The sequence below is a fragment of the Sturnus vulgaris genome, chromosome 16 (assembly GCF_052056855.1).
Source record: "Sturnus vulgaris isolate bStuVul1 chromosome 16, bStuVul1.hap1, whole genome shotgun sequence".
Classification (NCBI taxonomy): domain Eukaryota; kingdom Metazoa; phylum Chordata; class Aves; order Passeriformes; family Sturnidae; genus Sturnus; species Sturnus vulgaris.
The window spans coordinates 8,792,637-8,820,165 of NC_142258.1; the positions used below are offsets into that span (position 1 = coordinate 8,792,637).

The 27,529-nt window shown below is 42.9% G+C and overlaps 2 protein-coding genes and 1 long non-coding RNA gene across 4 annotated transcripts in view; 1 reads left to right on the forward strand and 2 right to left on the reverse strand.

Annotated features, from left to right (window-relative positions):
• The window catches only part of LOC106865297 (ATP binding cassette subfamily C member 1 (ABCC1 blood group)), a 45,614-nt gene extending 30,999 nt beyond the window's left edge, over window positions 1-14,615 (reverse strand). The window contains exons 1-5 of the mRNA XM_014895260.2: window positions 14,489-14,615; window positions 3,907-4,083; window positions 3,030-3,155; window positions 1,648-1,785; window positions 421-546 (exon numbers count right to left, since the gene is read on the reverse strand). Of these exons, the coding sequence (XP_014750746.1) occupies window positions 421-546; window positions 1,648-1,785; window positions 3,030-3,155; window positions 3,907-4,083; window positions 14,489-14,536 (615 nt within the window). The 5' untranslated portion in view covers window positions 14,537-14,615. The remainder of the gene's footprint in view (window positions 1-420; window positions 547-1,647; window positions 1,786-3,029; window positions 3,156-3,906; window positions 4,084-14,488) is intronic.
• Window positions 14,616-17,902: 3,287 nt separating this feature from the next.
• Window positions 17,903-22,340, forward strand: CEP20 (centrosomal protein 20). Of its 2 annotated transcripts, none has more exons than XM_014895355.2 (5): window positions 17,903-18,028; window positions 18,452-18,649; window positions 19,255-19,339; window positions 20,203-20,345; window positions 21,890-22,340. In XM_014895355.2, exons 1-5 carry the CDS (start codon window positions 18,001-18,003, stop codon window positions 21,964-21,966), a joined length of 531 nt encoding a protein of 176 aa, XP_014750841.1. In that variant the 5' UTR covers window positions 17,903-18,000; the 3' UTR covers window positions 21,967-22,340. The 2 variants fall into 2 exon arrangements, with proteins under 2 accessions (XP_014750841.1, XP_014750849.1); XM_014895363.2 differs by having other exon boundaries at window positions 17,904-18,028; window positions 20,206-20,345.
• Window positions 22,341-22,688: 348 nt separating this feature from the next.
• Window positions 22,689-26,864, reverse strand: LOC148221908 (uncharacterized). Its single transcript, XR_015807233.1, has 3 exons — window positions 25,242-26,864; window positions 23,636-23,741; window positions 22,689-23,557 (listed from the first exon to the last, which is right to left on the reverse strand). It is a non-coding gene; the product is annotated as an uncharacterized LOC148221908 (long non-coding RNA).
• Window positions 26,865-27,529: the final 665 nt, after the last annotated feature.

Genomic DNA, 27,529 nt, shown 5'->3' on the forward strand with positions numbered 1-27,529 from the left:
AAAACAGAAATCAAATACATGTGCCCAGGTTCAAAAGCTTTCCAGATCTAAATTCTTCCCCATGTTCAAATGAAATGAATGCACATGCTACTGCCCACTGAACAGATCAGATAACCAGCAGCACAGCATTTCCAATCACTATTTCCCACTGACTGCCAGCAGCAGGACCGAATATAAATATAAATACATGCAACTTATCCTTCAGGAATGCTATTCAGCAATGAGTACAACAGTACTTTTATGCTTTTTATTACATACAGCCCCTCCCTTCCCCCAGTTTTGCATATTATGGGCTTCCTTTGCATCACCAAATAAAAAGCAGAATTTTAATTATTTGTCATCTGGGAGACTATGGCTCTGTAGCCCATTACACAGAATATTGCACATATGATACTTGGCACTCTGTACAGACTCACTCACAGGATCATTTACTGTTTCAGAAAACAAAGGTGGTTTCTCTGGCAAACAACACAGGATGAGCTCTACTAATACCAGGACAAAGTAGATGCAGAAGGTGGCATAACGAAATGCATCCTCATCAGCACCCTGCAAAGGAAGGTAAAATTCCAATTAGAAGGCTTGAGGAATTAATTTTAACTAACATGTTATGATTAAACAGAAAACAGCTCCTTACTGTAAATTCTGCAAACTAAGTGCTACACTACTCACCCCCATGCAAATTAAAGTCAACGTCTCTTTTGGTAAAGGGAAGGTAATGAGAGGGGAGAAGATATGAAAGACATTTATTTTTATTCAGTCATTACCATTAAAATACAAGCATGAATTTCTTATGTAAAAAGTTCTCTTTAATACATGATTTGTGCCAACATAGCCCCAATTTGAAGTCACTGTATTCCTTACAGGAGCAAGACATTTATGTACTGGGTAGCAAGGAATACTGAAAGCAAATTTTTAAAATTATGATGCACACAGAAGATAAGACTTAGAGGACCAGAATTTACATAACACTTTGTTTCATTGTGTGTAAAACCCAGAGGTTCTTTCAGTTTTTTAGACTGGGACTGATGCATAACACATAAGCCACAGAAATCAAAGCACGGGTATAGATGGGCACACACCCCCAGTAAAATCCCATTCCCAACAGCTTAAGACAAAAGTTGGCAGAAAGTTCTCAAAATTGCCAATGCAGCTTGAAGCTTTCAAGAAATAATAGTGCCATTTTCAGTCTGATATTTGAGGTGGTCCTACTACAGGGCAATAAGTTGGCATAAAAATATTTCACTTTGATTTTGTCCAAGCAGGTGAGACCACAGCAGCACTGAACACAGCGTTTCAGGAAATCACTGCACAGTCAACAGGAAGATGACATGAACTCGCAGCCAGAGCAGTTTGATATCAAAGATTACACAGAATTTGAGAGTACTCGAGCAGACACATCCGCTTTCTCCAACAGCCAACCCAGTTTTCTTGGCAACTGTTGCCACAGTTAAAATCATTATAAATCTCATGAGCATCTCAAAACAGGAGACATTAATTATTGCTTCCTTTGCAGTTAGAGCCCAAGGAATGAAGGTACACTACACGAATCATTAACTGATTTGACTGGCATAATTACCAAGCAACTACTCTATCACTGCAGCATTTGGGATTATTTTCAACTGAATGAGGCTAAAAAAAATCACTTACCATACTTAAGGCATGTTTTATTTTGGATATAAAAATCACTGTGGCACATAACAATGAGATGAACCAGAAAATCGTCATTACACCTGAAGACTGGACTCCTTTTAATCTTTCATACTGTATTAAAAATGTGGCCAGCAACTGTAGGTAAATAAGATGAAAACATATTCACAAATTAAGTTTTACAATATGCTATGCATATGTCAAAGGTATAGTGCTAAAGTCTGCTTATTTAACATTTCTAATCCAGTATCTACCAGACCTTCTAAACCCCTGAAATTTTAAGTGTAATTCAAAAATACATTTAAATAGGAAATTCTCTGTATCACTAAAGATAAGGAGTGGACAAAAAAGGAATATGCATTAAACAGAAATAAACGATCACATACACAAAAATACTGTCAAAAGCTGCCAATCTTCTTTTCTAGCTCTATATCACAAATCAACATGAAATTATGGCATTTCCTGACTAGTTCTTTTTAAAATAAATATATTTCTTTCCATACTAATCCCAACACCAAACAACACTGACCAAGTATTAGTCTATTTCAGTATTTTGTGTTTTCAGAGTCTTTTGGGAAGCTGGTACATCTCACTTATCTACTGCAACATGCATTTTCAATCAGCCTGACAAAAGCTTGACAGTTGCATTATTAAATGACCACAAACTACTTAATAGCTCTTGCATTTATCAGTATGTTTGAGGGCTGTTTGGGGTTTTTGTTTGGTTGTTGCTGGGGCTGTGGTGTCCCCTTGAGCATCATGTTTAATCAGCACCATTCCAACTCTGTGATAAACCCAAGGCAACTGACAGCAAACGAATAGCAAGGCATCTTCCTTGAAATGCAGGTTGCAGGGACACTGGTGTGAAAGCAGAAAACCCCAGCACATGTAGGTCAAAGGAAGTAGCTGGGGACACCTGTGTGACTTGTGGCTTTCAAGGCTTTCCACTGTGCCATCTCGTGTCACAAAGACAGCACACAAGAATTTTATATGAGATTTTGTAATGAGCTACTTCTACAATCTCCCCCCAAGCTCAGTGGTTTGTATTATTTAGGTTGAATCAGCTCTCGAGTTGATTCCTCTACCCCATGGCTGAGCCAAACCATTCAATGGATGCCAGCTCAGGCCTACCAAAATAAGACAACTGGAACTGCCTTGGGTGCTCATGTGCAACACACTGAGCACAGACAGGTGAGTCTGCTTTTTCTCATTTTTTTATTCAAAGCAAGCAGGTATTCCAGAGTCAGTATTTCACAGCTCAGCTACAGAAGAAGTCTGTGTATAAAGGCTGCAGCTTAAAGGATTACAGGACTGTGAATAATACCAGGATGGTGTTATTGCTTACAGCTTTGTATGGACAATGGCCATGCAGAAGGACTTACCATTGTTATACCTAATATTGTAGGGCTAACAAGAAAATATGGAGCTCGAAAAATATTTTGACTTCTTTCCCAGAAAGAGTAGAAAAGGTCTGCCCAGCAGACTATCCAGAGTATTAAGCCCAAAGCCTGCAATTTAAAAAAAAAGCATCTTTAATACATCAATTCACAAAGATAATGCAGCATGATATATAGATGAACACTAGATGTTATGTGTTAGCAGAAGTCATAATCAGATCATATCATTTGGGCAATTCTACCACATGCACAAAAGAAAAGCAATTTGGCTTTAATTACAAATTCCTACTAGAAGAAAAAAGTTTACTGATTTTTAATACCATGTAGTTCAGTCTATTATGAAGCAGAAGACTGGTCTCCTGAATAACAGATTGCAGAGAAAAATACCTCTCCAATACACCATATTATTACAGCTCTTCTTAAAACTTTGTACTTATTCCCCAGGGAAGAAAAAAACTAAAAACCTAAGTACCTATTTCACAACAGAAGTGGAATAGAACACCCGCAGCAGCTCTAGAAATCTATGCTGTGTAACTTGAGAAGCTGACAGGATAATAAATTATTTTTATTATAGAAATAAGGGCCTTGAGATTGAGTTGCCTTAAAATAGTCTTTTCCAACTGGTCTTTAAAAGCATTTGCATGTTTGTTGCTATGCCAGGGTAAATTTCGTAAAGCCTGATAAAAGGGCAAAGGAAACAGGAAAGGCTGGGAAAACATACACAAGCAAAACAAATAATTTATACCTGAAGCGTGCAGGGGTCAAGACTGATGCTCAAAACAAGACTGTGCTAAAATACAGCTGAAAGGAGACTGTAAATTCCAAAGAGGCGAGTAAGCTGTGATTCCAAAGAGCCACGTACCGTTTTGGCTTTGTTGAGGGTGGACACTTGGATGTACCCCCTGTCATGACGGCGAAGGTACAGGGAGTACACCGGGAAGCAGAGCCACAGGTAAACACAAGGAATCCAGACCAGGACTGTGTTCTGAAAGCATGGGCTGAAGTCTGGATCTTCTGTGTGCCATGTCAGATTCCAATCCTGGGGCAAGAAAACAGGCTGAGTTACAGAAAAAGCCAACACTGAACTTCAGTATTTGAAAACCACAAACAGGGACTCAGAATAAAAGATCCACAACAACAAGGTACAGAACCAAGTAAAAGGCTCACCCTTGCAGCTCATTTCCTACTCAACAAGAAGAGAATGTAAATTCACATAATTCAATGTCTTCCTACTTCTCTCAACCCAAGGTAAATCACCATACAATTAAACCAAAACTGATGCTCACAGTAATAAAAATGTGACCATTTTAATTACTGGCACAAGGACTACTTACAATGACAGACTCTTTAGTAGTAACATGAGCTTTCACACCATATTCATGATTGCTCTGAGTTAGGAAAATCTCATGCAGCAAATTTTAAGTCACTGACCTTGGTGAAAAATTATCACATGCAACACTTCCTCTCAAGTGCTGTAGATTTTTGACTCTATAACAGAATAATGCAATGCACAATATTGCAGCTGTAGATGGGCTGCAATTATTCATCAGCCAAAGCATTGCTCCCAGGGTTCTGTTTAAAAGTCACTGAGCCAAGAGCAGCAGTCCCATGCCCAAAGGCTTGTTCACTGTAGTGTTAATTTTTCAGTGCAAAGCATTTTTCAGGCAGTTGCACAGCTTACACCACACAAAACACCAGTACCACTACTGGGACATAATGTCAGTAATCCTACTCCTTTATAAAAGCCTGAGCTGGTCACTGAAACAGGTGCAATTATCCACATTTTAGGGATGAGGAAACAGAACCAAAAGGAGCTGTTAGTGCCTGTTCCCTCTATTCCAACATCAAAGCCAAAAGCAGATCCCACTGCCCAGAATCACCACACTTTGATCCTTGTTTGTCCCCTTGTTCCACTGAATAAACAGCTTCAAACACAATTACAAAGAGAACACAGATCTAGAGAGGAATGGAAGATACATTTTTCTTCCCCCTTTCCCTCAATTTCTATCAGAATCTAGGACTTGATAAAACAGACAGCATACAAAGGACACTCAGCTATTATTTTCCTCCTCTAATTCCCCAACATTCCAAAAATTCTTCTCACTTCGTATCATTTTTAATTTTTAGAAAAATCTCTGAGCTCACTACAGCCAGTTCAAGGGAATTAACACTGGTGGAACATAAGAAAGCCCAGTTATGTTTGAATGTGTCTGTGTTGGGGTCACAAGTTGTTCGTGACAAAGCTGTGGCTGTGACACGCTCTGGGCAAGCCACATACTTATTAGGTTTCCTGACTGCATAACTCATCAGAAATTTCAGCTGAGTCATCCTTACATTTGCCACCACACAAATGGTTTTGGCTTTCTAAGTCCCAGCTGCTCTACTCCAGCACAACAGCCAAGAAAAAGTCTCATGACTCTGCAGAACAGCTTACAATTCACAAATTAAGATAGTTAAAGGATTATACAAGCAAATCAACAGGATATAATCAGCTTTACGAGAAACAAACAAAAGCACTAACATCTTTTTATTGAGTAAACTTTAGGATATCAGCATGCTGTTTAGAAAGTTGTTCACTTCTTTTTCCATGTTTGTAAATGCCTGCTATAAAATGAACCTGGCAAACACCAAGGTCAGAGCAGGTAATGAATGTCACTGCCACGTTGGCAAAATAAAAGCAAGAATGTATGTATGACTGCTATGCATACTGGCGGGAGGATATTCTAAAAAATAAAAATGTGCAACCTTCCATTTGACTTTCATATTTACAAGGTATCTGGAGGTGTTTGTTTTTGCCTAAATGACAAGTGTACAATGCAATGGTACTTCAGGGTTCAGAACAGAAAGATGGGACAAAGGGCAATTTTGGGCAAGACTACTGCTCGAATTTAACAGCAGCACTAGTTCTTTCATGTGTTTCCAGGATTTCATCCAGAGGCTGTTGCTATCAAGTAAGAGCACGATGAGCTTTAAAAACACTTCTCTGTACAAAAGAAATGGCAACACACAGGTGAGATGCAGAAGCCACTTCCATTTAACATTCATCTCAGGCGGCAAGAGACGGAATGTGTGAAGAGACAGCAGAGTTTTCCTGCTGTTTCCCCAGGGGCCATTCCCAGTGTCCACACTCGGCAGCAGCACAGACAGGAGCAGGCTGCAGACCCCATTCTGGCTGCAGACCACCCCAAACCCCCCCAGAGCCCTTCCACCCAGGGGCTGGGTCACGGCTGTCCCACAGCCACTGCAGCCTCCCAGTTACCAGCGGTCCAAAAGGCCCTGGGGCCACGGCAGTGACACAGCAGGCAGGCAGGGACAGGCTGTAGGACACAGGCTCCAGTCCGAACCCAGCTGTGATCACCCGCAGAGGACAAAGCCAAGGGGAACTCGGTCCCTCCCTGCCTTTTGGCAGGCGCACCCTAAGTTCTGCTCAGAGGCCACCGCTGCTTTAGGAGGTTCCACTGCAGCTGGGAAACGTGTCACTCTCATCATGAAACCAGCATGCATTCTCATTTAAATTACAGGTTCAGTTACACAAGTCTAGACTAGTTCTGCCAGTGGAAAGTACATGCTTCTCCTTTGCCTTATATAAACCCAGTTTCAGTTTTGTGTTTTTCCATCACAGACAAAACGCAGAAACACTCACTGAAGCAGTCCTTTGTATTTAACAGACATTAATTAGAAAATTAATGAATTTTTTTCTGACTCAAGTTTTAGAAACACTGTTTTAGCAAGTTCTACCAAAACATGAAGTTGCTCCATTTTTCTCAGCTCACAGATTAACGATTTTCACTCTGACTGATCAGTTAACTCTTCTACTTTGCAGTCATATCAAATGACAGATACAACTTCTGATAGCCTACACTAACTAGCAGCCTCCTGCCATAAAGGAAGAGGAGGAAAAAAGGGGGTAAAGCTATTAGACTGTATAATCTGGAAGCAGCCTTTATTCTAAGCTGTGACTGCAGGAACCCACTGGAGAAGAATCAGTGTGATCCTTGTTCCTTTCTCGGTAGATGTTGGGAGAGATACGCTGCTGGGTTAGTTTTAGTGTAGTCCACAAGAACCATATCTCAGATGTTAAATAGTTTCAGGTTGGTTTTCTTTTCAAAAATTCCTTAACAATTTTCAAGTTTCCCAGAATAGCAGATGGGTATTTTTAACTTTACCTGACCTACTTCTCAGTTTTCATTTCTATAATCAGCACTACAGTTCAAAAATACCAGGCCACAGTTTTAGTGCCCTGTAGCACGTTTTCTCTCATGGCACAAAAAAGCCTCCTATCACATCTGAAATGAAAACCTGTCTACAAGAAGGGCACAAAAAACGCTTCGATCAAGTGGATCCATTCACAGGTAAACCACTTACTTAACGGTGCATAAAACCTAGGAAAATTAAGAACTATATTAATTCCTATCTAAAATTTCAGGAACAGGCAAGATAAAAGCATTGGCAGTAGACCTGTAAGTGAAAGTTTCAACACAAAAGACCAGTTATTCTGCCTTTGCTGAGGGAAGCCAGACCAAGGACATGGCTCCAGTATGGCTAACCTGAGCAATAACAGCATTTGATGCTGGCTGCCTCTCCTGCAGCCAGGAAAGGCTGTCAAGTGAGCAGCCAGGGGTTGCTTGTTCTCACTTCAATAATCCCACTTGACCCACAGCAGATTTTAAAATTTTCACTGGCAGAAACTGGCTGACAGCCAGTGTTAAATCCACCTGCATGAACCAAATTGTGACTGAAAAGTGACTTAAAATATTACCACACAGCTATGTAAAAAATGAAATTACAAAACCATACCGGAATCTTAACATCATGGTCAACACTCACTCCTTCAAATGGAGTTTGATACTGACATTGTGTACCCACTACTTCAATATCACCCAGAGAAGAACCACCTCCCTTGTAATACCAAGATAAAGTTTCTCAGTCTTATCTCCCCAACAGTAAAAGAGGCTTTCTGTTTAATGCAATGTTTACATTTAGTTGAGTGAAAGTAATTAGCTCTCTCAGGCATCAACACTGTAATTGCAGCTGACAACTTTCATTATAATGGTATCATCACTTTCCCACTGAAATAGGAAGTCTTACAATCTGCCAGCTCTAGATACAGGACTGAAAAATCTCCCAGTGCAGCACCTATAAAACCATGAGCTGACAGAACCACGTCCTCTGTCAGTGTATGCTAAAAGGCCTCGTGGCATCTATCTCAGACAGCAAATTTCCTGCCTCTCCCCAGCCAGGAGATGTGGCAGATCTGGCTGAGCCTGCATCTTCAGATGAGCTGCATCAGTGCACAGGAGGGAGGGGGTAAGGGAAGAGCAGAACAGGACCCCTCTCTTTAAGGCTGCTTTATTTTAAAGGAACTCCGACCTTGCTTTAGAAAAGTCCCTGATACCTGATATGCCATCTTTGTTCTGCCATTCACGTTTTGGAGTCAGATCATGAAAACTGTGCTGAGGCTCACCATGTGGCTAAGAGCATATTCAGAATGGAGCCTAAACGAGCACGATCATGGCACAATCTTCACCAGCATCAGATCTGCTCTGCTGTTCTGTTCAGGCTACATCACAGGGAGTGACAAGTTGGTAAGACAAGCAACAGATCTTTGTACAGGAAAAGTACTCCAGAATCCCTACAAAAGTTTTCTAGCCCAGCCTCCCAAAATAGCACGTGCAGATTGAGACCTCAGAAAAAGGAAGCCACCACACCTCTCCTTCATTTCAAACTCTGAAATCTAAACTTTATTCTTAAAGTATCTTCATGTTGTCAAAGACGAGACTGTTAAAGCAAAAGATGGAAAAGTTACAAAAATAATAATCACATAATAAGTAAGGGTCATCAATTTTTTTATCATTTATATAAAGAAGATTTGGGGGGGAAGCACCAGTGTTTCTAGCAACAAGAAAATGCCCTTAATTTCTCATAATGTTTTCTATCAGAAATAGTTTTAGCAAGTTATAAATTATTTTAATGGTTTAAGTTCTCAGCAGTAATTACTTAACATAATGCAGATCTGACTCGTTAACAGACAAGGAAAAGCCTCTACCTTCCAATAATTGGTCCTGAATTTAAATCAGGTATCTGTATCTCCTTGTCCCAAACCCCCACGTGAGTTTTTCCTATGTTTACAAAAAATTGAGATCCCTTATTATAGAAAGCACTGCATCAGCTGGAACTGTGTGTAAAATTCCAAGAAAAAAAAAAACATATTCTGCCCTTTTTTCCCCCCATTAGCCTAAAATAAGAAGCACGTGCTAACAAATTGCCAGAGAAAGGAGCACCTGCAGCTGTTGTATTTACAAGAGCTGAGCTTTATAATCTAAGAAGCTAAAAGCCACCAAACTATGGCTAATTTTTTGTGTCAGAGAAACATATAGCAGATTATATTAAAACTTGCAAAATTAAAATTTAGCCTCTACAGACATTGCTGTATCCTCATGTACCAAGACAAAACAATTGGCCACTTAACAAAATATTTACCACTTCTAGCTTCAGAACCTAAGGATGGTTTTTACCCTTCTGCAAAGTTTTTTACTGACACCACTGTTACCTAAAAGGATACAAGAAAAATATTCCTGCTCTCATCTCCTTCTTGCACCAAACACAGGGCTTCTGCTTAATAATGCAACAGCCTGTACCTTGAGCTCAAATCTCTGAGAAGTCTGAACACACCTGGGTAATAATCTTACCAAAGGACTAAGGTAACAGCTCAAGTTGGGATAAACTGTATCTGAAGCCACCACAGATGCAAAGAGTGAGAAAACAGTAATGCAAGGAATTCTGACTCTATTAAAAGTAAGCAAAAGGTCAGTACCCTGCAGTAGGCTTTTTAGAGATGTGACCCAGAGTGACTCCAGCCAGCCTGGGCTGACCTTCACTCAGTCCCAGTATAGCACAGTGTTTCAATGTAAACTGCATTGTAAGTGCATGAAATGGCACAAGTTATTCAGGCATTTTGCCACGGTTTTTCCCTCATTTAACTTTTTTGAGCAATTCTGAATTGCCAGCTGTAGAATGACAGGTCATCTGTTCAGAAAATCCCCATCAACTATAGATTATGAGGCTTAATTTCCCTATATTTCCCTTAAATTGATCTATTCTGGATCAAGAGCTATCAGTTTCATTTCTAATCTAAGTTTAATTTTTCTATGCAAATTTAGACCCTTGTCCATAAACAGAAGAAAGCTGAAAAATAAGCCTCTGGCTTTCATCACTAAAAACCACAACAGCCAAAGCATGAGAATCATGCAGTCTGCTGTTAATTACAATAAAGCACCATTTTGTTAAAGGTTTCCTTGTTTATCACTCTGCTACCCCTCTGTTCCAAACGCTGTGCACATATGACCTTCCTGTGTCAGCAAACATAAGCACTTTTGTGGTCTGCACACTCTTTAGCAGAGACTGCACTCACAGCTTTTATCAAGCTCAGCCAGTACCCTCCCACAGCACCTCCAAGTCCCTCCCCAGCTTTGCCACAAACACACTGAAAAAGCAGCCCAGACATATCTCAGTGCAAAGAGCTCCCAGGGACGTGCCAATTCACTGCCTATCTCATGTGTGACGGCATGGCCAACTCATCTTCACAACATGAAATTGCTCCTTACATAAGAAGACTGGTTTTTCTTCAGAAGTCTATTTCGGTAAAACCATCAGTGTCCTCATAAATAACATAAGCACAGCAGCTGTTTATGTCACACAGTATCACTTCACAAATGTCAGCTAATAATTGCAATGCATTAAAGAATATTAATACTTTTTTTTCTTAATAAAATTCTATCAAGCTACATTATGGATCTCTCCCACTACAACAATGTCAACCAAATACAAATAATGTCTTTGGACAAACACTAAGAAAATACATTTATTTAGGAAGACAAAAATGCCCTGAAGCCTCAGACAGAACTCTACACAATGGCAAAGGAAGCAAAGCCCAATCCCTCCAAGTCGATCCCTAGATTTTGTGCATGAGACTCTGCCTCACCTTCACTCAGCCAGTCTGTTTTACTTCTGTGGTTTGTTTTCACACAAAGTGCTAAACCTAGCTCAGTGTGTGGATACCATTTCTTTATTAACAGTGAAGAGCCTTCACAAAAGCCTCCTGAACAAGCAGGGAAGAAACACGCCAGGGTTTACACAGCTTGAATCATTACAGGACTCTAGTTTTCAAAACAAAACAGAAAAGTTCAAAACTTGCTTTTCTCCGAGAAGCGAATGCAATTACTTGCTTTCAATCATTTCTCAACAACGAAAAGCACAACTAGAAAACTGTGGGGAAAAAATCTGCTAAATTTCCATTGAAATAAAGAACTTCTATCTAAATTAACTTTATAAAACAGTGTCTGTCTGTGAACGACATGATAGGAACTTATATAAATATAAACCGTTTATCTCACAATCCCTTAAGTATAAGCAAGAACCTCAAAAGTTTCAGATGCACAATTTCCCACTTTTTCATAAAACCCTACTGAGAGCTTTGAAATCTCAAAGTATCACAAAAACTGTTAACCTCTTCCTTTAGCAATTTCAAACATGAAAAGACTTCTCTAACCATGATACTGCAGAGCTTTCAAGCCCTGAAAAAAACTGAACAAAATCTTGGTTTCAAAGAAAAACCAGCAGATTATTTCAAAATGCACAAGCAGTGAGCCCACCAACCGTGCACGTGTGGCTATCTCCAGACAGGCAGGTCAGGAGGCCAAAGTGTACAATGAGTCCTGCATGTGCTGTGACACTTATCCTGCTTACCTGGAACCACAGTGCTCTCACCCTGCCTCACCTCTGCGTTTTTGTGTGCTGCTATTGAAACCAGGTACAGACAGCTCAGACAGCAGTGACATTCTGGCCAAAGCTATCTCAGTGTGTCAGGTCACAACAAAGTTTTACAGCTTGAACAGGCCCTTAAATTCACTGAACTGGAATGCATGTAGTGCAAAACATGACCTCATGTCCACTACGTTTTTTCAGCTTTTATTGTCATCAACAGCTATCAGTAAATAGCTTGCACAGCTGTACCTTTCTTCATATTATGGATGGAAAATTTATTCAAAGATACTCAGTGATGCTAGAGCAAGCAAAGACAAACAATATTTGTCTAAAAAGGGAGTCTAGTTCAAAGGAAGCAAGATGCAGCAAAGTTCTATAAAATAACTATATGCAGTAAAATCTGATTGCAGTGAAGTTAACACACTGAGTAGGGGCATAGAGATGGGTTAGACAGTGAGAAAGGAAAAAAAATAATGGAGTGAAAAAGATGGAAATCTTCCTCGGGTTCCTGACCTTTTAGAGTAACCATTAAATAAAACCAATCTGTTTAATTCTCAGACAAGAACTTTCAACAATAACATTCCTTGGGTGTGCAAACAAGAAAAATCCTGGCCAGCAAAGCCTAAGAAGATTAGCATACAGTTTTAAGGGTCCATTAGGTCCTTTCAGCCACAGTCTCCCCCACAATTTAAAACTGAGTTGCCCACAACTCAGGATCACCCTTGACAGAAAACACATCATCTCCTTGAAGCTGAGTTTGCCAGAAATCTCTCTGCTCCACTAGCAAGGCTTCAGGACCAACCAAAATAGCTGATGCAGCCACCACAGGAATGAATAACACGTGCCACTGTGTATCCAGCTATCACCCAGCTCTGAGAAGCACTAGAGTGCAGTCCAGAAGCCAGGAAGAACAGCAGCCCAACCACAGGACCTATCTGTAAACACTGCATATCCGTAGATAATTTCTAAGAATCCACTACAACTTCAGCTTTAAGTAGCAGGAATAATGGAAATGTCAGAAAAAGCAAAAGTCAGAGTACCCATAAGCTCCCGAACTGGCATTTCTACTGGGAATGATGCAATAACGAAGTGGAAACAGAACGTTAATTATGAAAAAAAGATCAGCATGAAGATTTTTCCAGGCACATCTAACCCTCACTCAAATGCACAATTATCCTTCTGCAGAATCAGAAGAACCCAGAAATCAAACAACCACACCCACAGGATCTTTAGCTGGAAGAAATGAAAGGCAGAGTCCATGTGATTTGGAGAAGGATGATAAATCCCAAAATACTGGCATTCAATGCAACTAGTGGAAAAAATGTATGTAGTTTTTACAAAAATACCCGAAATGGCTGTAATACATATGAGAACAGTTCCTAATAAAATAATCTGTTGCCAGAAATCCTATATAAACTAGTTGCTTCCAACATCCTATGTGTAGTTCTTGTGTCTACCTGGTGTTACAATTCCATAGCTCAAAGAATGAGCTGGCAGCTCTTTTTCACAATCCTACTACTCTCTCAAGTCAGTTTTTCCATAAACTCATTCTGAAACATGTATTCTCTTAAGCCCTTCAAATGAAAAGTCTCATTCTAGGGAAAAGGAAAAAAATGTGCAATGACAACTCATGACTCAGCCAGTTCTGAAAAACTTGAGAAATAGCAGAAAAGAGATATTAGTATAAGCAATATAAAAGCAAGTTAGCAGAGTCACTTTTGATCAGCTGAAAAAAACTAATTGTCTTAGTCTTGATGATTTTAAAAATACCTACTCAGTAACACCTTAATGGTTCTTGAGATAAACAGTACAATGGTATTTATTGAGACATCGATTTTATTTTTTCACTAGTAAGGCAGCTCATTAGCTCAAATTATTTGGCAAACATCTGATGAATACACAAGTAGTTCCTTTCCCTAGGCTGACTTCAGTAGCTCTCACTCCACATTTCTTTTCCTAACTTCCAGCTGTTCATTTCCTCTACAATCAGTTTGCTCCTGAGATGAATTTTCACTGGGCTCTGCTCTCCCAGGTGCCTCGCCGCTGCCAGGACCGCCCGTCCCCGCACGGGAACCCGCGTCTCAGCTGAGCAGGACCCGCAGCGCTCACCTGCGCACAGCCGCCTTCCAGCACCTGCACTCACCACTCTTCTTTAAGGAAGAGCGAAAAAAATACCGCTGTACAAACACTCGACAGAGCTGCGGAAAGCTCCTTTAGAGCGGGCACCGCTCTCGTGTGACGGCAGCCGCCAGACACCGTTATTGTTGTTACCCGCACGGCCCCGAGGAACGCAGCCGAGCGGCCGCACGCGTGGGCAGAGCCCTGCTCCGGCCACTCGGGAGCTCCTTCCCGGTCCCCCCTCGCCAGTTCCCCCCTCCGAGCATCTCCCTGCCGGAAACCTCGCACACGAGGCGCGCCAGCGCCCGCTCCGCGACCCGGCCGTGGGGACATCGCGCCCAGGCGGGGACCACGAGCAGCCGGCACGGCCCGGCCCGGCCGCTCCGCCAGCCCGCGGCCGCACCGCGGCTCCGCGCTCTGCCCGGGGCAGCGCCTGCACCGCCGGCTCCCGCTCCTCCGCTGCCGGGCGCAGCCCCCTCGGGCTCCGACACCATCCCAGCCCCACCCGGTTCCCCGCCATCCCTCCGTGCCGGCAGCCGCCGCGGTCCCATCCCGCCGCTCACCCAGAAGCGCTCGGAAGCGTCCCCGCCGCATAAGCTCTCGATCTCCATGGAGCGCGGCGAAGCGACCGCGGGCTCCCGCGGCAGCGCTTCCCCGTCCGCAGCTCCCGTGCCCGAGCGGCGGCGGGCGGGGCCGGGCCCGCAGCGCCAGCTCGGGGGCCCTGATTGGCTCCGCGTCACGGGGATGCCGAGCCCGGCGCCGCCGCCGCCCGCGCTGCGCAGCCCCGCCTCGGCGGGGCGGGGGCGGCCGCTCAGCGCCGCGTGCGGGCACCGCGGGTCCCGCGGGGCCACCAACGCCGCGCCCGGGAGCCTCGGCCGGAGCCCGACGCGTGCCTTTGTCCAACGCAGAAACGCCCCGCGCCCCCGGCAGCGTACCCGGGGCGGAAGCGCTGTCCCCGGAGCACCGCGGGCGTGCCCGTCTGCCCGCGTCAGCTGCCCCAGCAGACTCCGAGGCGCTGCGCCTCGCACCGCACCTGCACGCCGGGCTGCACCGGAGCCAGCGGTGGGCATGACGGCATCTCCCGCTCCCTGGCACTGCTCGGTCCCCACGTATCCCCCGAGGAGAGGGACCGCCGTGCCCCGCTGGCACCCGGGCCCCGCGGGACTGAGCCAAGGCAGGGTCCTAGGGAGGGCCTGAGCTCACCTGCGAATAGCTCACTTCTCAGCGCGAACCAGTTGTACTGGTTTCTATGCCCTAAACTCGTTCAAGCTGACTCGCACAAACAGAGCCAAAGCAACTTCATCTCCAACCAGATCCGCATCAAAATATGTAGCAGTTGAGCTAACTGCACAGCCCTGTGGTTGCATTGGGTTGTGTCTCACGGTGCACTCTTCACATCCTATTTAAAATGCACCAGTTAAATCCACAGTCAGCTCTCCTGACTACTGTACCAGAATAGACCAGCTGGAGTACGGTGGTACATATGTAGGAATGGCATCGCATGCTGCAGGAAATAGCAGGGTGGTTACATAGTACTCTACAGTAACATCTGAAATCTTTAATCACACAAACCACAGTTTAAAATGCTCTTGTCCATCCAGGGCAATTATGGTAACTGACAAAGTTGTTAAAAAGAGACAGGTCTCGTTTCTTTAACATATAACTTAAAAGCAGGCATCACACATACAAAAAATATATCACAGACTGCTTCTTTATTCACCTGCACTTTCAGAGCTGCAGTTTCAGAGCCATGCTAGAGGTGGCCAGATTGTCCACCAGATTGACTGTGATATTTCTGGTCTGTCCCCCTGGATCCTGCATTTTCAGGATGTCAGGTCAAAGAGCCAAGTCCAGCCCAGCATTGATCAATGGAGCAGAATCATCACAGAACGGTCAAACCACACACATTGGATGTCAGAAGTTCTACGAGTTCGTCAATTTAACCCACACCTTAATTCATATCATGTTAAAATCTTTATAGTAGTGCAAGAGAATAGCTAAATGTTCAAGTGTTATTCCCTTTATTTTATTTGCAAAGGACAACAAATAAACATGAAGTAAGCAGTATCTAGAAAGATACATTTTTACCCACATATGTTTTTCTCAAGATATTACTATAAGCTAAAAGACTAACAAAATTTAAGTTTCACATTCCAAATACTTTTCTTTCAGCCCCAGACTTTCCTGTCACCAATCGTCATGCTCCATGTCAATGATGTTTCTCCTCAAATAATGATTCTTCAAACTAGTTCCGCTTCAAACTAGTTCTCTTCCAATTAATTCTATTTCCTTGTAAACCAAAGCACAGTCAAAATACAGAGTAAATAATTAATGTGAGAGGAAGCAAAAAAATTCAGAAGAAGAATGTGGCTAATTCAAAATATTTATTGTGGATGAGAAAAACCAGAATTGACACAAGGCCAAACTTGCAGAGATACAGAACCAAGGTCTCAGAGTACCAGAAAGTCAATGAACATGAATTTCACAAACCATTGTTGTAACAGCATCCTTTAAAACACAGATTAATACAAGAAACATAAACTGAAATCTTGTTTTAAAAGGAGATTCCCTTGCAAGCAGAAAAAAGAACCACACAAAATTCTGTATGTTTTGGGGTGGGTTTTTTGTAGGATACGAATTGAAGCAGGATAGGAAATTGAAGGAATGTGGAAAATTGCAACAACTTATCAACGGGAAATCAGGTGTGGTAGAAGAGTGACTCACAAAGTCACGGAGAAGTTTGGAAGGATGCGGAGGAACATGTTTAGGCTGTGAAAATGCCGTAACACTAAACATAAGCAGCTGTTTGTCCCCGGAGTGACCCTGCGGATCGGGGCAGCGGGCTCAGGGTGGCCAGGGCCAAGCACTGCTCTGACTCACTGACAGCGACTGCTGGGCTAAGGAAACACATTGACTTCACTAGCGCTTCTGATTTTACTAAATTTTATTTACTGACCTCTACCAGAGATGCTTTGGAAGACTGTCATATAAATATTTGCTTTGAGAGGAAATGTAAGAAAACAAAACAAAACAATCCTAACAACCTCCCCAACCCCCACACTTAAGTCTTGTCTTAGGCTTTATTGCCCAAGACGACTCACATTTTCCTTCAAGCCTCAGCAAGCTGCTCCATCTAGACAATTGCAACTTCAGTTTGTTCACCCACACTGGCCGCATTTCCTTTGGGAAATACTTAATGCATTGACAAAATAAACACTTGACTCATCCCAGCAACACGGAGCACACACACAAGACACGCCAGGGATCCTCAGGCTTGCAAAACACCCCGTATACAGTTACATTTTGGCAAGGCCTTTTCATTAGAAGCTCAGCTTTGGCGAGGCCTTTTAATCAACAGTACGTCTGTCAGGGACTCTGTGCAAAACTCCTCCGCCACACACATGGGAGAAATTCTCGCTCATTTTCCATTTTCCTTTCCCGATCTTTGCCAATTTCTGAAATTACCGAGGGACAAAGCACGGCAGCCCTGACACTCCGCCCGGCTGACGGGGCTGGACTGCGGGCACAGTCCACAGCAGGGCACGGAGCGGGAGCTCCAGGGGCAGCACGGAGGGGCTGCTCACGCCGCTTATTCTATCCCGGCACGACCTTCCCCTCGGGCCGCTGGCAGCACAGGGATCCCCTAGGGCTCCTGCTCCATGAGGGGCCGGGCGGGAGCGGCGCTGTTCCCTCAGGGAGCTCCTGGCCCCGCGCTGTTCCCTCATGGAGCTCCCGCCCGGCCCTGCGATAATCCCGCATGGAGCTCCCGCCCGGCCCCGCGCTGATCCAGCATGGAGCTCTCTCTCTCTCCCGGCCCCGCGCTGTTCCCTCATGGAGCTCCCTCTCTCTCTCTCTCCCGGCCCCGCGCTGTTCCCTCATGGAGCTCCCTCTCTCTCTCTCTCCCAGCCCCGCGCTGATCCAGCATGGAGCTCTCTCCCGGCCCCGCGCTGTTCCCTCATGGAGCTCCCTCTCTCTCTCTCTCTCTCTCCCAGCCCCGCGCTGTTCCCTCAGGGCGCTCCCGCCCAGCCCCGCGCCTGCGCAGTGCGCGCGGCGCCATCCGGGTCGCGGCGCGGCCATGGCGACAGTGGCGGAGCTCAAAGCAGGTCGGGGCCAGGGCCGGGGTCGGAGCCGGGGATGTCTCTGGCTACCAGGAGGGCGGGAGGGCCACCTGGGCTTCCGCGGCCACCCGGATGGGTCTCAGGGCTGCCGCGGGCGCTAATGGGGGCCGCCGTCCCTCGGCGCTGCCTCTGTCATATACCGTGGGCTGTATTTCAGCATACTTCAGTATTAAACGCATCTTGGTGCAGTAACATCCTGCTTCTTAAATTGCCAGAACGTATGCTTGGCGACTAAAAAAAAAATGTGACTTCTCTGAAGGCTTAACTTTTATCTGTGTCGTGCCTAGACTGGCGGGTGCACAGGTGCCGATACCTTATCGCTGTCGCAGTGTACGGCAAAACCCTGCTTGTATCGGGGCTAATTAATGCCCTTTGGCTTTAAATTAACGGGCCTTTTCGTGGTGACAGTTTTAAAGGACACACTGGAAAAAAGAGGAGCTCTTGCCCAAATCAAAGCGAGGATCAGGGCTGAGGTGTTCAATGCCCTGGACGACCAGAGCGAGCCGCGGCCGGCGCTGTGCCGGGAGAACCTCCTGATCAATGAGCTCATTCGGGAATACCTGGAGTACAACAACTATAAATACACAGCATCTGTTCTGACGGCAGGTATGGGTGATGAATTTGTGTCATCGCTCTGATGGTAATCAGTGATTGTTTGGTTGAAAAATTCCATTGATATTATGGAATTAGTAAGTGTGACAAGCTGAATAATCTTGTCTTCCCTCGGGAATTAACAGGGTACAGACAACCTCTCCACAACTCTACTTGCAGCCTTAAGCCAAATCATTCCGTTAGTTTTTAAGAAAACTTACTCTCTGCTCCTTTACCCTTGAGGTAAATTGTTTGACACAGTAGTTGATGCAAGAGCAAGAAAATTTGATAGCATCCTGCAAATTCAAATTTCTTGAAATGACTGGGAGTAGCAGTTTAGAGAAGGAGTTGTTTGCCTGATTAATTTATCTTTATACTGTAAGACTTCTGTAATATTTTGCTTAGATTCTTTAGAAGTAAAGATAAAAATTGTAATGTGCTATTGTAAATTATACCAGTAGGAATCACTAATGCTTAAGTGAGTTCCCTGGAATTACAATACACTGTAAGTTATTAATAGTCTAAAAGGAAGGTGCGTGCTCTCATGATCTTTTGAAGTTATCTGTTAATTGGTGACATTTTTCTTACTGGTCTTAAGATTCAAGGATTTTGTTTTCCAGAATCCGGCCAGCCTGAAGTACCCTTGGATAGACAATTTCTTGCCAAGGAGTTGAATATAGTTGAAGATGCAAGTGGAAAGTCAGTGTAAGGAGGAATTTTGGAATGCACAGTATATTCTGTATATTCTATATCCTGTATACCCGTATATTTTTCTCTTTAGTGTTATTATAAATCACATATAAATGTTCTCACCAATTGAAATGTGGCTGATCCCACGCCTGTTCTGATATGCTGGATTCAGCTTCACGATGCCAAACATGGGGCCATTTTCAGGCATACCCCAAACTAACACTGCATTCTGCCAACACAGTGGCATTCTCCAGATAGTGCCCTTGTGCACCAAACCACAGCTCTCTTACCTGTACAGTCTGCTTTCTACAGAAAGTAGATCTGCTCTTTGCATTTCTGGGAGTTGTTTTCTGGAGCAATAAAAATATTACTGTGAGATTAGATATAAAATCAGAGTGCTCCAATAAAACTGCATTAATGACCTGAGGGCTGAAGCAGGTTCAGACATGTTCAGCATTCTCTGTAACTTGTGCTGTCTGAACCTGTCAGGTGCTTAGGAAGAGTCAAGTTTGAGATGTGCCCTGGTGGGCTGGCCTGTGGCCCACCAGTGTCTGATCTGTTGTGAGTGTGTGCATCCTTGTGATCCATGGGTGAGAATGTGCTCCTGTGCTAAACATGCTCCAGTTCTTCACCTGCCAGGGGAGCTGGAGTTTAGTGGAGAGTGTCTCTTAGTCTGAGCTTTTTAGGGCAGTGTTGGTGTTCAGGGGGAGCTTAGGTCTATGCTTATGTATGTCATGATACTTGGATGTGTTTTAAGTCATTAAAGACATCTGTACATATTGTAGAAGTAAATACTAAGATCTAAGGAGTCCTGGGGGAAGGGTGTATTTTTAATGCTCCATAGACTTTACAGACTACTTTTTAATTTCTCCCTTAAGCAGACCTCTCCTGTATGGAATTCTCTCTCATTTCTTACATGGTGGTAAAGAAGAAAGTATCCAGAACATCCTTCCAAAAGTGTCTTTACTGAATTATCCAAAGCAGAACCTCGGCAAACCACCTGCTGAGAGAAATCAAAAAGGTGAGTGCAATGTAATTTTTGCTGGACTTTTGTCTGTGACTGGATTTCCTATACCATGCATAAACATGCAGCTGGACCCTGTGTCCCTCCTTCTCTGTGCAAGGAATGCTTTCATCTGGCACCAAATGGCTTTACCATTTCCCTAAAAGTTTAACTGGCCAAATTGTACTCCCTTATATTACTACAAACCTGAAAAAGGTCAGCTAGAGACAGTCTCACTGTATTGGGTATTCAATACAAGATTTTAGTCTAAATTCTCAATAAAATATATTAAATAATGAGTATATCTCTTTTTCTTATCTGATCTAACCTAATTTCTATAGAAAGTTCTTAACTCTTTAGTGTCAATTCTTTACATGGGCATAAACCTTTTCTGAGAACATAATTCATCTCCTGTTTGCCACAAAAGCTTAAGTCCAAAGTTCATTGCTCTATAGTAAACACTGCTAAATGTTACTTGCCTTTTGGTCTGCTTTTGGACTGGTTATAATTAATACCACCTAAGCTAGAGAATGAAAAGGTTCATTGGTCCAGCTTTTTCCTTCTAAGAGTCTCCTTGGCATATTGCTTCATTTTTTACTGTGAATATTTATTACTCTCCTGTTAATACTATAAACTGTTTGGTTTGTATCCAAGAATTTCAAAAGTAGGAAGCCTGAGATCTTACTGACATCTAAAAAGGGTGAGAAGTACTAACAGTTTTTTAACAGTTAATTCAATGAGACAATGATGTTTTTTTCCTGCCAGAAGAGGGGGCTGAAGAAACAAAATTTCCATACCAAAACTGCTATAAATTACCTCTTTGTTAGAAAACAATTACTCCTATCAGAAATTTCTCTATTTTAAAAACAAACTGAGTGTATAGGAGAATTTTTTTTAAAGTATACTTTTGTTTCTACTGACTTCGCAGGGTCACCCTGCCCTGTTGACTCCAATATAACTTCACATGGAGATTTCATTGGTTACAGTTGGTTATAGAGCTCAGTATCAATCATAAGATATAACAGCACGTTGCTGGTTTTAGAACTAAACAAAAACATTAAAGTTTTTAGGCTTTGAACCTTTAAGTAAATATATTCTGAAATTACTTTCTGCATGTGTTTGTGGAGTATGTTAGTGGAGACCTAAAGGCAGTGGGTTTAAAATTATCCAACTCTTTTCACTAGGCTGCATATTCAGGTAATCAAGTCCATTCATAAACTCAACCTGCCAAGTCTCTTATTTAACATCTAACTTGCTTTTCACTTTAGAAATTATCTTGTTTATTTAGATGTATGAGTATTCCAGCAGACTGGGGATCCTGATAAAGGTGTGGAATATGGTGTTTCTTTACCTCATTCACCACAGCTGAATTGGAAGTTGTCTGAAATCTAATCTTAGTGATGTAGAGCTTTTATCTCCTACAGCTGCATGGAAACATTTATGTGTAAAATTTCCTAAATTCTCTATGATGATAATGTACATCAGAGTTGCTAATAGTAGAAGATAACACACCGTGGACCTCCAGATGCATGAGAATATTTTTGTCTGTGTTTTGTTTTCAGACAGAATTCCAGAACCAGGAAGGATGGCTGGCATGAGCATCGAAGAGCCTCTTATTTTACAAAGTATAAAGAGATGATATCTTTCATTTTCTAATTTCTCATTTCAAGGTCTGTCAGATTTAATTTAGGACATTCTTCATTGCATAAATTTCTCCAATAAATCCAGTGGGACCATTTTAGCTTGTAATGTCTACTCATGAGGCAGGATGACAAGGTCATACTTACTGTCAATTTAAAAAATGTTAGCCAAGCTCTCTTTCCATTTCTCTATCCCCTGCTAGAAGGAAAGCTGTATAGAGTCACACTAGTGAATCACTAGTCACACTGTGTCTAGAATTGCACCTGAATTTACTGAGTTTATCCAATACATTTTTATATAATAACTTATCATTTCTGTACTTTTATCTTTGTGTGTTTTTCCAATGTTTCTGAATAAAATTTTTCAATTTTATTCCGTGTGGTATTTTGAGAGTGTTCAAACTATACATTTTAATCATTCTTTTAAAAAAGAGGGTGCAGCTTTCAGATAAGCAAGGGAAAAGAAATTCAAATAGAAAATTGAAGTGATTTAGAGGGACAGTTGTTTTTAATTCTCCAGAAATGGGGACTATATTTATCTTCATGCCAGCAAACAAACAAGAGTAAGTTTTTTCCATCTGGAGTTGCTATAAATTGTACGGTGTAACACTGGGTATATGGGAGGGGAAGGAACTTCTGGGTTTTTTTCCCAAACAGCATGAAACCCAAAGTCAGGAAAAGCTAAAAATAAAGTTGATAGTAGATTACTGATTCCCAGAACTCTTTTTTAGCTGAGGTATTTACATGTTTTGAAATGGTAATTTATTTTAAAAGCCCAACTTGCAAGGGTACATAAAAAAATAACATCTATTTTTTCTCTTCTCATTTTAACAAAATGCATAAATGCTAAATATATCCAGTGGTACTGAGAGGAGTTTTGTCTAATTAAATCTCTAGAGTCAGGTCCTTAAAAACCTTTATTGTTAGAAAAATGGTACAGTGGAGGGGGGAAGAGAGAAAGAGAACCTGCAGTTTGTGAAGCTGAAAGGACCCTAAGCTGTGCAGATTGAAATTTTGCCATTATCTTGATTTGACCCAGTTAGCATTGCAGGGATACTTTTATTTCTACCAGCAGCCTGTGCTGTGCTGTGGAGCTGCAGAGAGGCTGCATTTATCCCTTTGAAGCCTCAGCAGTGAGCTCATCTCCTCCGTGTGACTGGCAGTGCTGGCAGCTCCTCCCTGGCTGATCAGTGTCTCAGGACTGCTGCCAGGAGGGGAGGACGTGTGTTTGCAAATAAACCTCGATCAAATCCATCTGTGAGTCCTCTGCAGCAGTGGCAGCTGACCACTGGATCAGGCCTCCGTGTGCTCTGTGCTCACACCTCTGTCACCTTCAGCTGCTGGGCTGAAGAACCACCTCTGAATTTCTAATTTGATTTTCCAGAAGTTTAGTGCTAGACCCGTGTGTTTCCATGAAGCAGTGGATCAAATTGTTATGCATATTTGGATTCTGAATTGTCTTTTCAAGGGCAAAGAAAAAGCTCAAACCTTCTCTGCTATGCAAATGTTTCACTGTAAACAGCCACTGCTTCTGCTTTCTGTCTTCCCAGCATAGATCATTCAGATGCTGCCCAGGTGCCATGGAGCTCCCTGGGAAATAAATTTTTAGTGGTAGAAATTTAAAAAAACTTTTGCTCAGGCTGAGAAAGGGAAAGGGATGTTTGGTACCTGCCCTTTCCCAAGCACACAGCTCAGCAGGCTCCTCTCCACAGCCAGGAAAGCAATGGCTGCTACACGGGCATCCTCCACTGAGCTTTGAGGTAAAGGTGCATGTCTGAAATCAGAGACAAAATACATTTAAAACAGAAGGAATCTTTGGACTTTTTTCTCTGGGGATTCACCCATTGTGCAGACACTCTGTAGGGACAGTGGGTGGAATCTGGCCTGTTTGCTCTGGGTGCAACTTGCATTTCATCTAAATCTCCAATACCCTCACAGCCCATGTCTGGGGGTTAGAAACAATCCTTTGTTTCAAAGTATAGTCATTGTACAAGCAAACTAAAGGCAAATTAAAGTGTTTATCCAGTCGTGTTTATTTACAACAAAGCTTTGGAATATACCTATGAAAATATACTGGTCTAGTGATATTATTAATTGTCTAGCATTAATCTTGACAGAACATGAAATATCAGAGTATCTTTCAAGATGCTGACATACAGCAAGTCCTCTGAATGTCTGACTGCCTGCCTTGTTACTGGGTGAAGAGGAATTGCAAAATCTTTCCCACATGAATGCACTGAGCATTCCTTAAAATTTTAAGGTGAGATCAATATTTAGATCAAAATATTTCACAGTCCTAGAGTCGCAGGTTCAGGTTTTAAAAGAAATTGCCAATTAGATGAGCACACACAAAAATTATTTTCTTAACTTTACAAGTTGCATAATTACAGCCTGGGATGTCTTGTATTAACTGCCCTTACTTTTTCTACTAACAACAGAAAATGAAAGAAAACAAAGATACAAGCATAGAGAAGTTTAGGGCCTTTAAAAAGCAAAATGCATTTGTGAATTCTGTTGGAGATAGAACATTAACCAAGAGCATAATGGAGGGAATTCCATTAAAAGAGGCTGTTTGTTGTCCAAGCACATTATCACAAGTGAAGGTGACAAGGAGCCAGTGAAGTCTGGTGTGGATATCAGATCTGGAAAGTACTTTGGAAGAACTTAACCCACAAGTTTTAAAAATAAAAAATTCTTCAAGACCAAATTTTTGCTCTCCTCTCGAATGAGAGCAAACTGTGTCTCTAGACTGCAGGGCAGCTGAGCAGTTTCAGAGGTTTTAGTTTCTGTCCTGCACAGGGGAGACTTTTTGAAGCTTTATCAGCTCGCTCTGAGGACTCAGTTACGTTTTCCTTCCTGAGCACCCTCGTGTCAGGCACCCAATCTCGGTGTCCCTGGATCAGTTTTCCGGAGGACTGATTAGCCTTGGGTAATCACCTTGAGGAAAAGAAACCCCAAAAGGTTTGTTCACACTTGTAAAGACACCCTTTCAGCAGCAGCTGATTCAGACCTGCTCTGTGCACTTCACCTGATCACCTGCAGCCAGCATTAAGCACAAACATCGAGCAGCTGGCAGTGTTTTCCATCAGACTGTTCTCAAGATTGATTGTCCTGGCTTGGACACAGACTGTCCCTCCTGCTGCAAGTGTACAGCTTGACACAGGTGGTAATCCACCAGTACAATTACCTGTTCCAATTGTATTTGTCATCTTAGAGAAACATGGTTGGTAAAACTTAAGTAAAAACGTTTTTAAACAAAACAAAAATTGCTTACCTGATGCTTTATTTAACAAACTAACATCACCATTTGTGCTTTTTTTTCTTCCCCTCTCATGTGTTCAGGTTACACCATGGTAAGGCAGTTAAAAGTTCACTTCTTTCCTTCTTGGGTCCTCTTTCTTTTCCCCAAGTACAATATTTACAGTGCAAATTCAGTAAGGAGATATTTAAGGGTAGGCTGCTCAATACTTTATTTTTTTTCTAGAAAAGTAATTAAAACAAATAAATAAACAAATCAAGGGGGTTTAAACAACGCTTATTTTCTTGTCACAAAGTCATCATCCACTGGGAATCCACAGCTTTCATTTTGAGGCAACTTTGGTTTAAAACCTCTACAACCTTCAGGAACCCCCAACCAGACTATCAGACTAATATATTCTTACATTATTTTTCAGTGAAGGTTGGAAGCCATGCTTACATTTATCAATTCCTACCCCACATGGCTTGAGAGTGCAACTCTTTCAGTCCCAGCAGTAAGATTCTTTTGGACTTTCTAGCTCCATTTAATGTCACATCATATATCACCCTCCAGCACTGCTGCTGTTAAACTCCCTCCTTGGGCAGCAAGCCTGCGTGTGCAGTGGTTTGCAGACCAGCCAGAATAATTTCCACTCCTTTTTAAGCTACTATTATAATGTGTCTGGTTTTGTGAAACAGCTGCATGTGTTTAAAAGAAACTTCTTAGAATAACTTTGATGAATGTTAAAATGATCCTACTTTTCAGAGGATTCCCTTGCATTTCATTGTTTTTCTAATTAAAAGCTAAGTTTGCAATCAAGAAACTGCAGGGGAAAAAAGTAAAATAGGGTGAACTACCCTGCCCTGTGAGGGACTTTCTGCTAACAAGGACAAGTTTCTTGGATTTATGTCGTGGTGATCATTTCCCTGGCTTTGCTCCAACACAGTCACACATGCACGGGTCTGATACAGCACTGCTGGGTCCTGGAAGGCTCTGCCTGGCTCCGTGGCAGCCCCACAGCACTGAGACACCAACCCTGCCCCTGGCAGGACAGTCTGTGACCTCTGGGACTGTGTCACTGCCCTGGCAAACCTGCTCTTCTCCAGCTGAGGCCCAAACCTGACCCTCCATCTGGTATTTCTGAAATGTTGTAGAGCAGAAACCCCAGGGCTCTTTCCCTCTCTCCTCTTTGTCCAAATTTTTTCACCTCTGGCCAGAACTTAGAAGAAGAGGTTACAGGTCTATCACACCTGCAAATTCCTGACCCAGTGATAGCAGAGGTTTTCAGCCATCCTCTCCTCATAGGTATTTTTTCAGGATGATGAGACCAATATGAGCTCCATCCGTCTTCCCCAGGAGGGTTTATTTTCCAGAGAAGACAGAGCTGTTGATGTCAAGAGAAATAATTTCACTCAGGCCTGTGCTCTGATCCTTTGGGTATACACCATATTTAGTCTGTTGCTGAGAGGGGGTTGTTTCGGTATTTTGTATTTGGCACGTTGGTGGGAATTCCTAGAGGATCCTAGCTTTCCCTTTTTGGGATATCTCCATCCACAGGTCCTACTGCACAAGGCTGTTGGCTACTAGGGGAGGAAGGAGGGGGGACAGCTGGGGACTGAAGGTTTGGGGGTGTGAGGAAGCTTTGATGAGGACCAGATCACTCCCTAACCCTGGCAGGTCTGGCTCCCAGCACCCTGTCCTCCTCCTCCTCCTCCTCCTCCTCCTCCTCCTTCTCCTCCTCCTCCTGCTCCTCCTGTCCCTGCCAGCACACGGTGCCTGCTCCCTGTTCTCTCCCTGCATCCCGGGGACTCTGCCCCCCAGCTCCTCATCACTTCTCTTCTACATTTACAGACACACGGGGTATTTCTTATATATGAGAAAGTACTTACAGTCCTTTCTCAAGAACTGAGCTGCACACTGGATCGCAAAAGAAACTTTGGCAAATCTGCTGGGAAGGTGGCAAAAAAACCTTCTCATTTCCCAGGGGCAAAGGAGGCTTAAACCAGCCCCAGGCTCCAAATGTCACATAAGCACAGGGAGACCCAGAGCCACCTCCACCCATACAGTCCTGCTGTTAGGAATAACCCTCTTTGCCCAAGCCACCCCTGAACTCAGGGCTTAGCTCCAAAATGCAGTGACAGTGGGTAGGAAACATCTGTGCCACACGGGCTGTGACCTGGCCTTTGCCCTTCCAGCATAGGGCCATGAGGGGCAGGGATACTGCCAGGGCAGGAAGGAGTTAAAAGTCCATTTGCTTTGTCAAACAGCAGGAAAAAAGAGTGAAACCCTGAACTTGCGATTTAGGGGCACCCCTTTCATGCATC

What these genes read in the sequence shown, in the direction of transcription:
- CEP20 (XM_014895355.2), top strand. Translation starts at nt 18,001, where the DNA reads ATGGCGACAGTGGCGGAGCTCAAAGCAG. An exon ending in AGCATCTGTTCTGACGGCAG is followed by an intron (nt 18,650 to 19,254) that starts GTATGGGTGATG and finishes TTTGTTTTCCAG; the next exon opens with AATCCGGCCAGCCTGAAGTA. An exon ending in TGCTGAGAGAAATCAAAAAG is followed by an intron (nt 20,346 to 21,889) that starts GTGAGTGCAATG and finishes TTTTGTTTTCAG; the next exon opens with ACAGAATTCCAGAACCAGGA.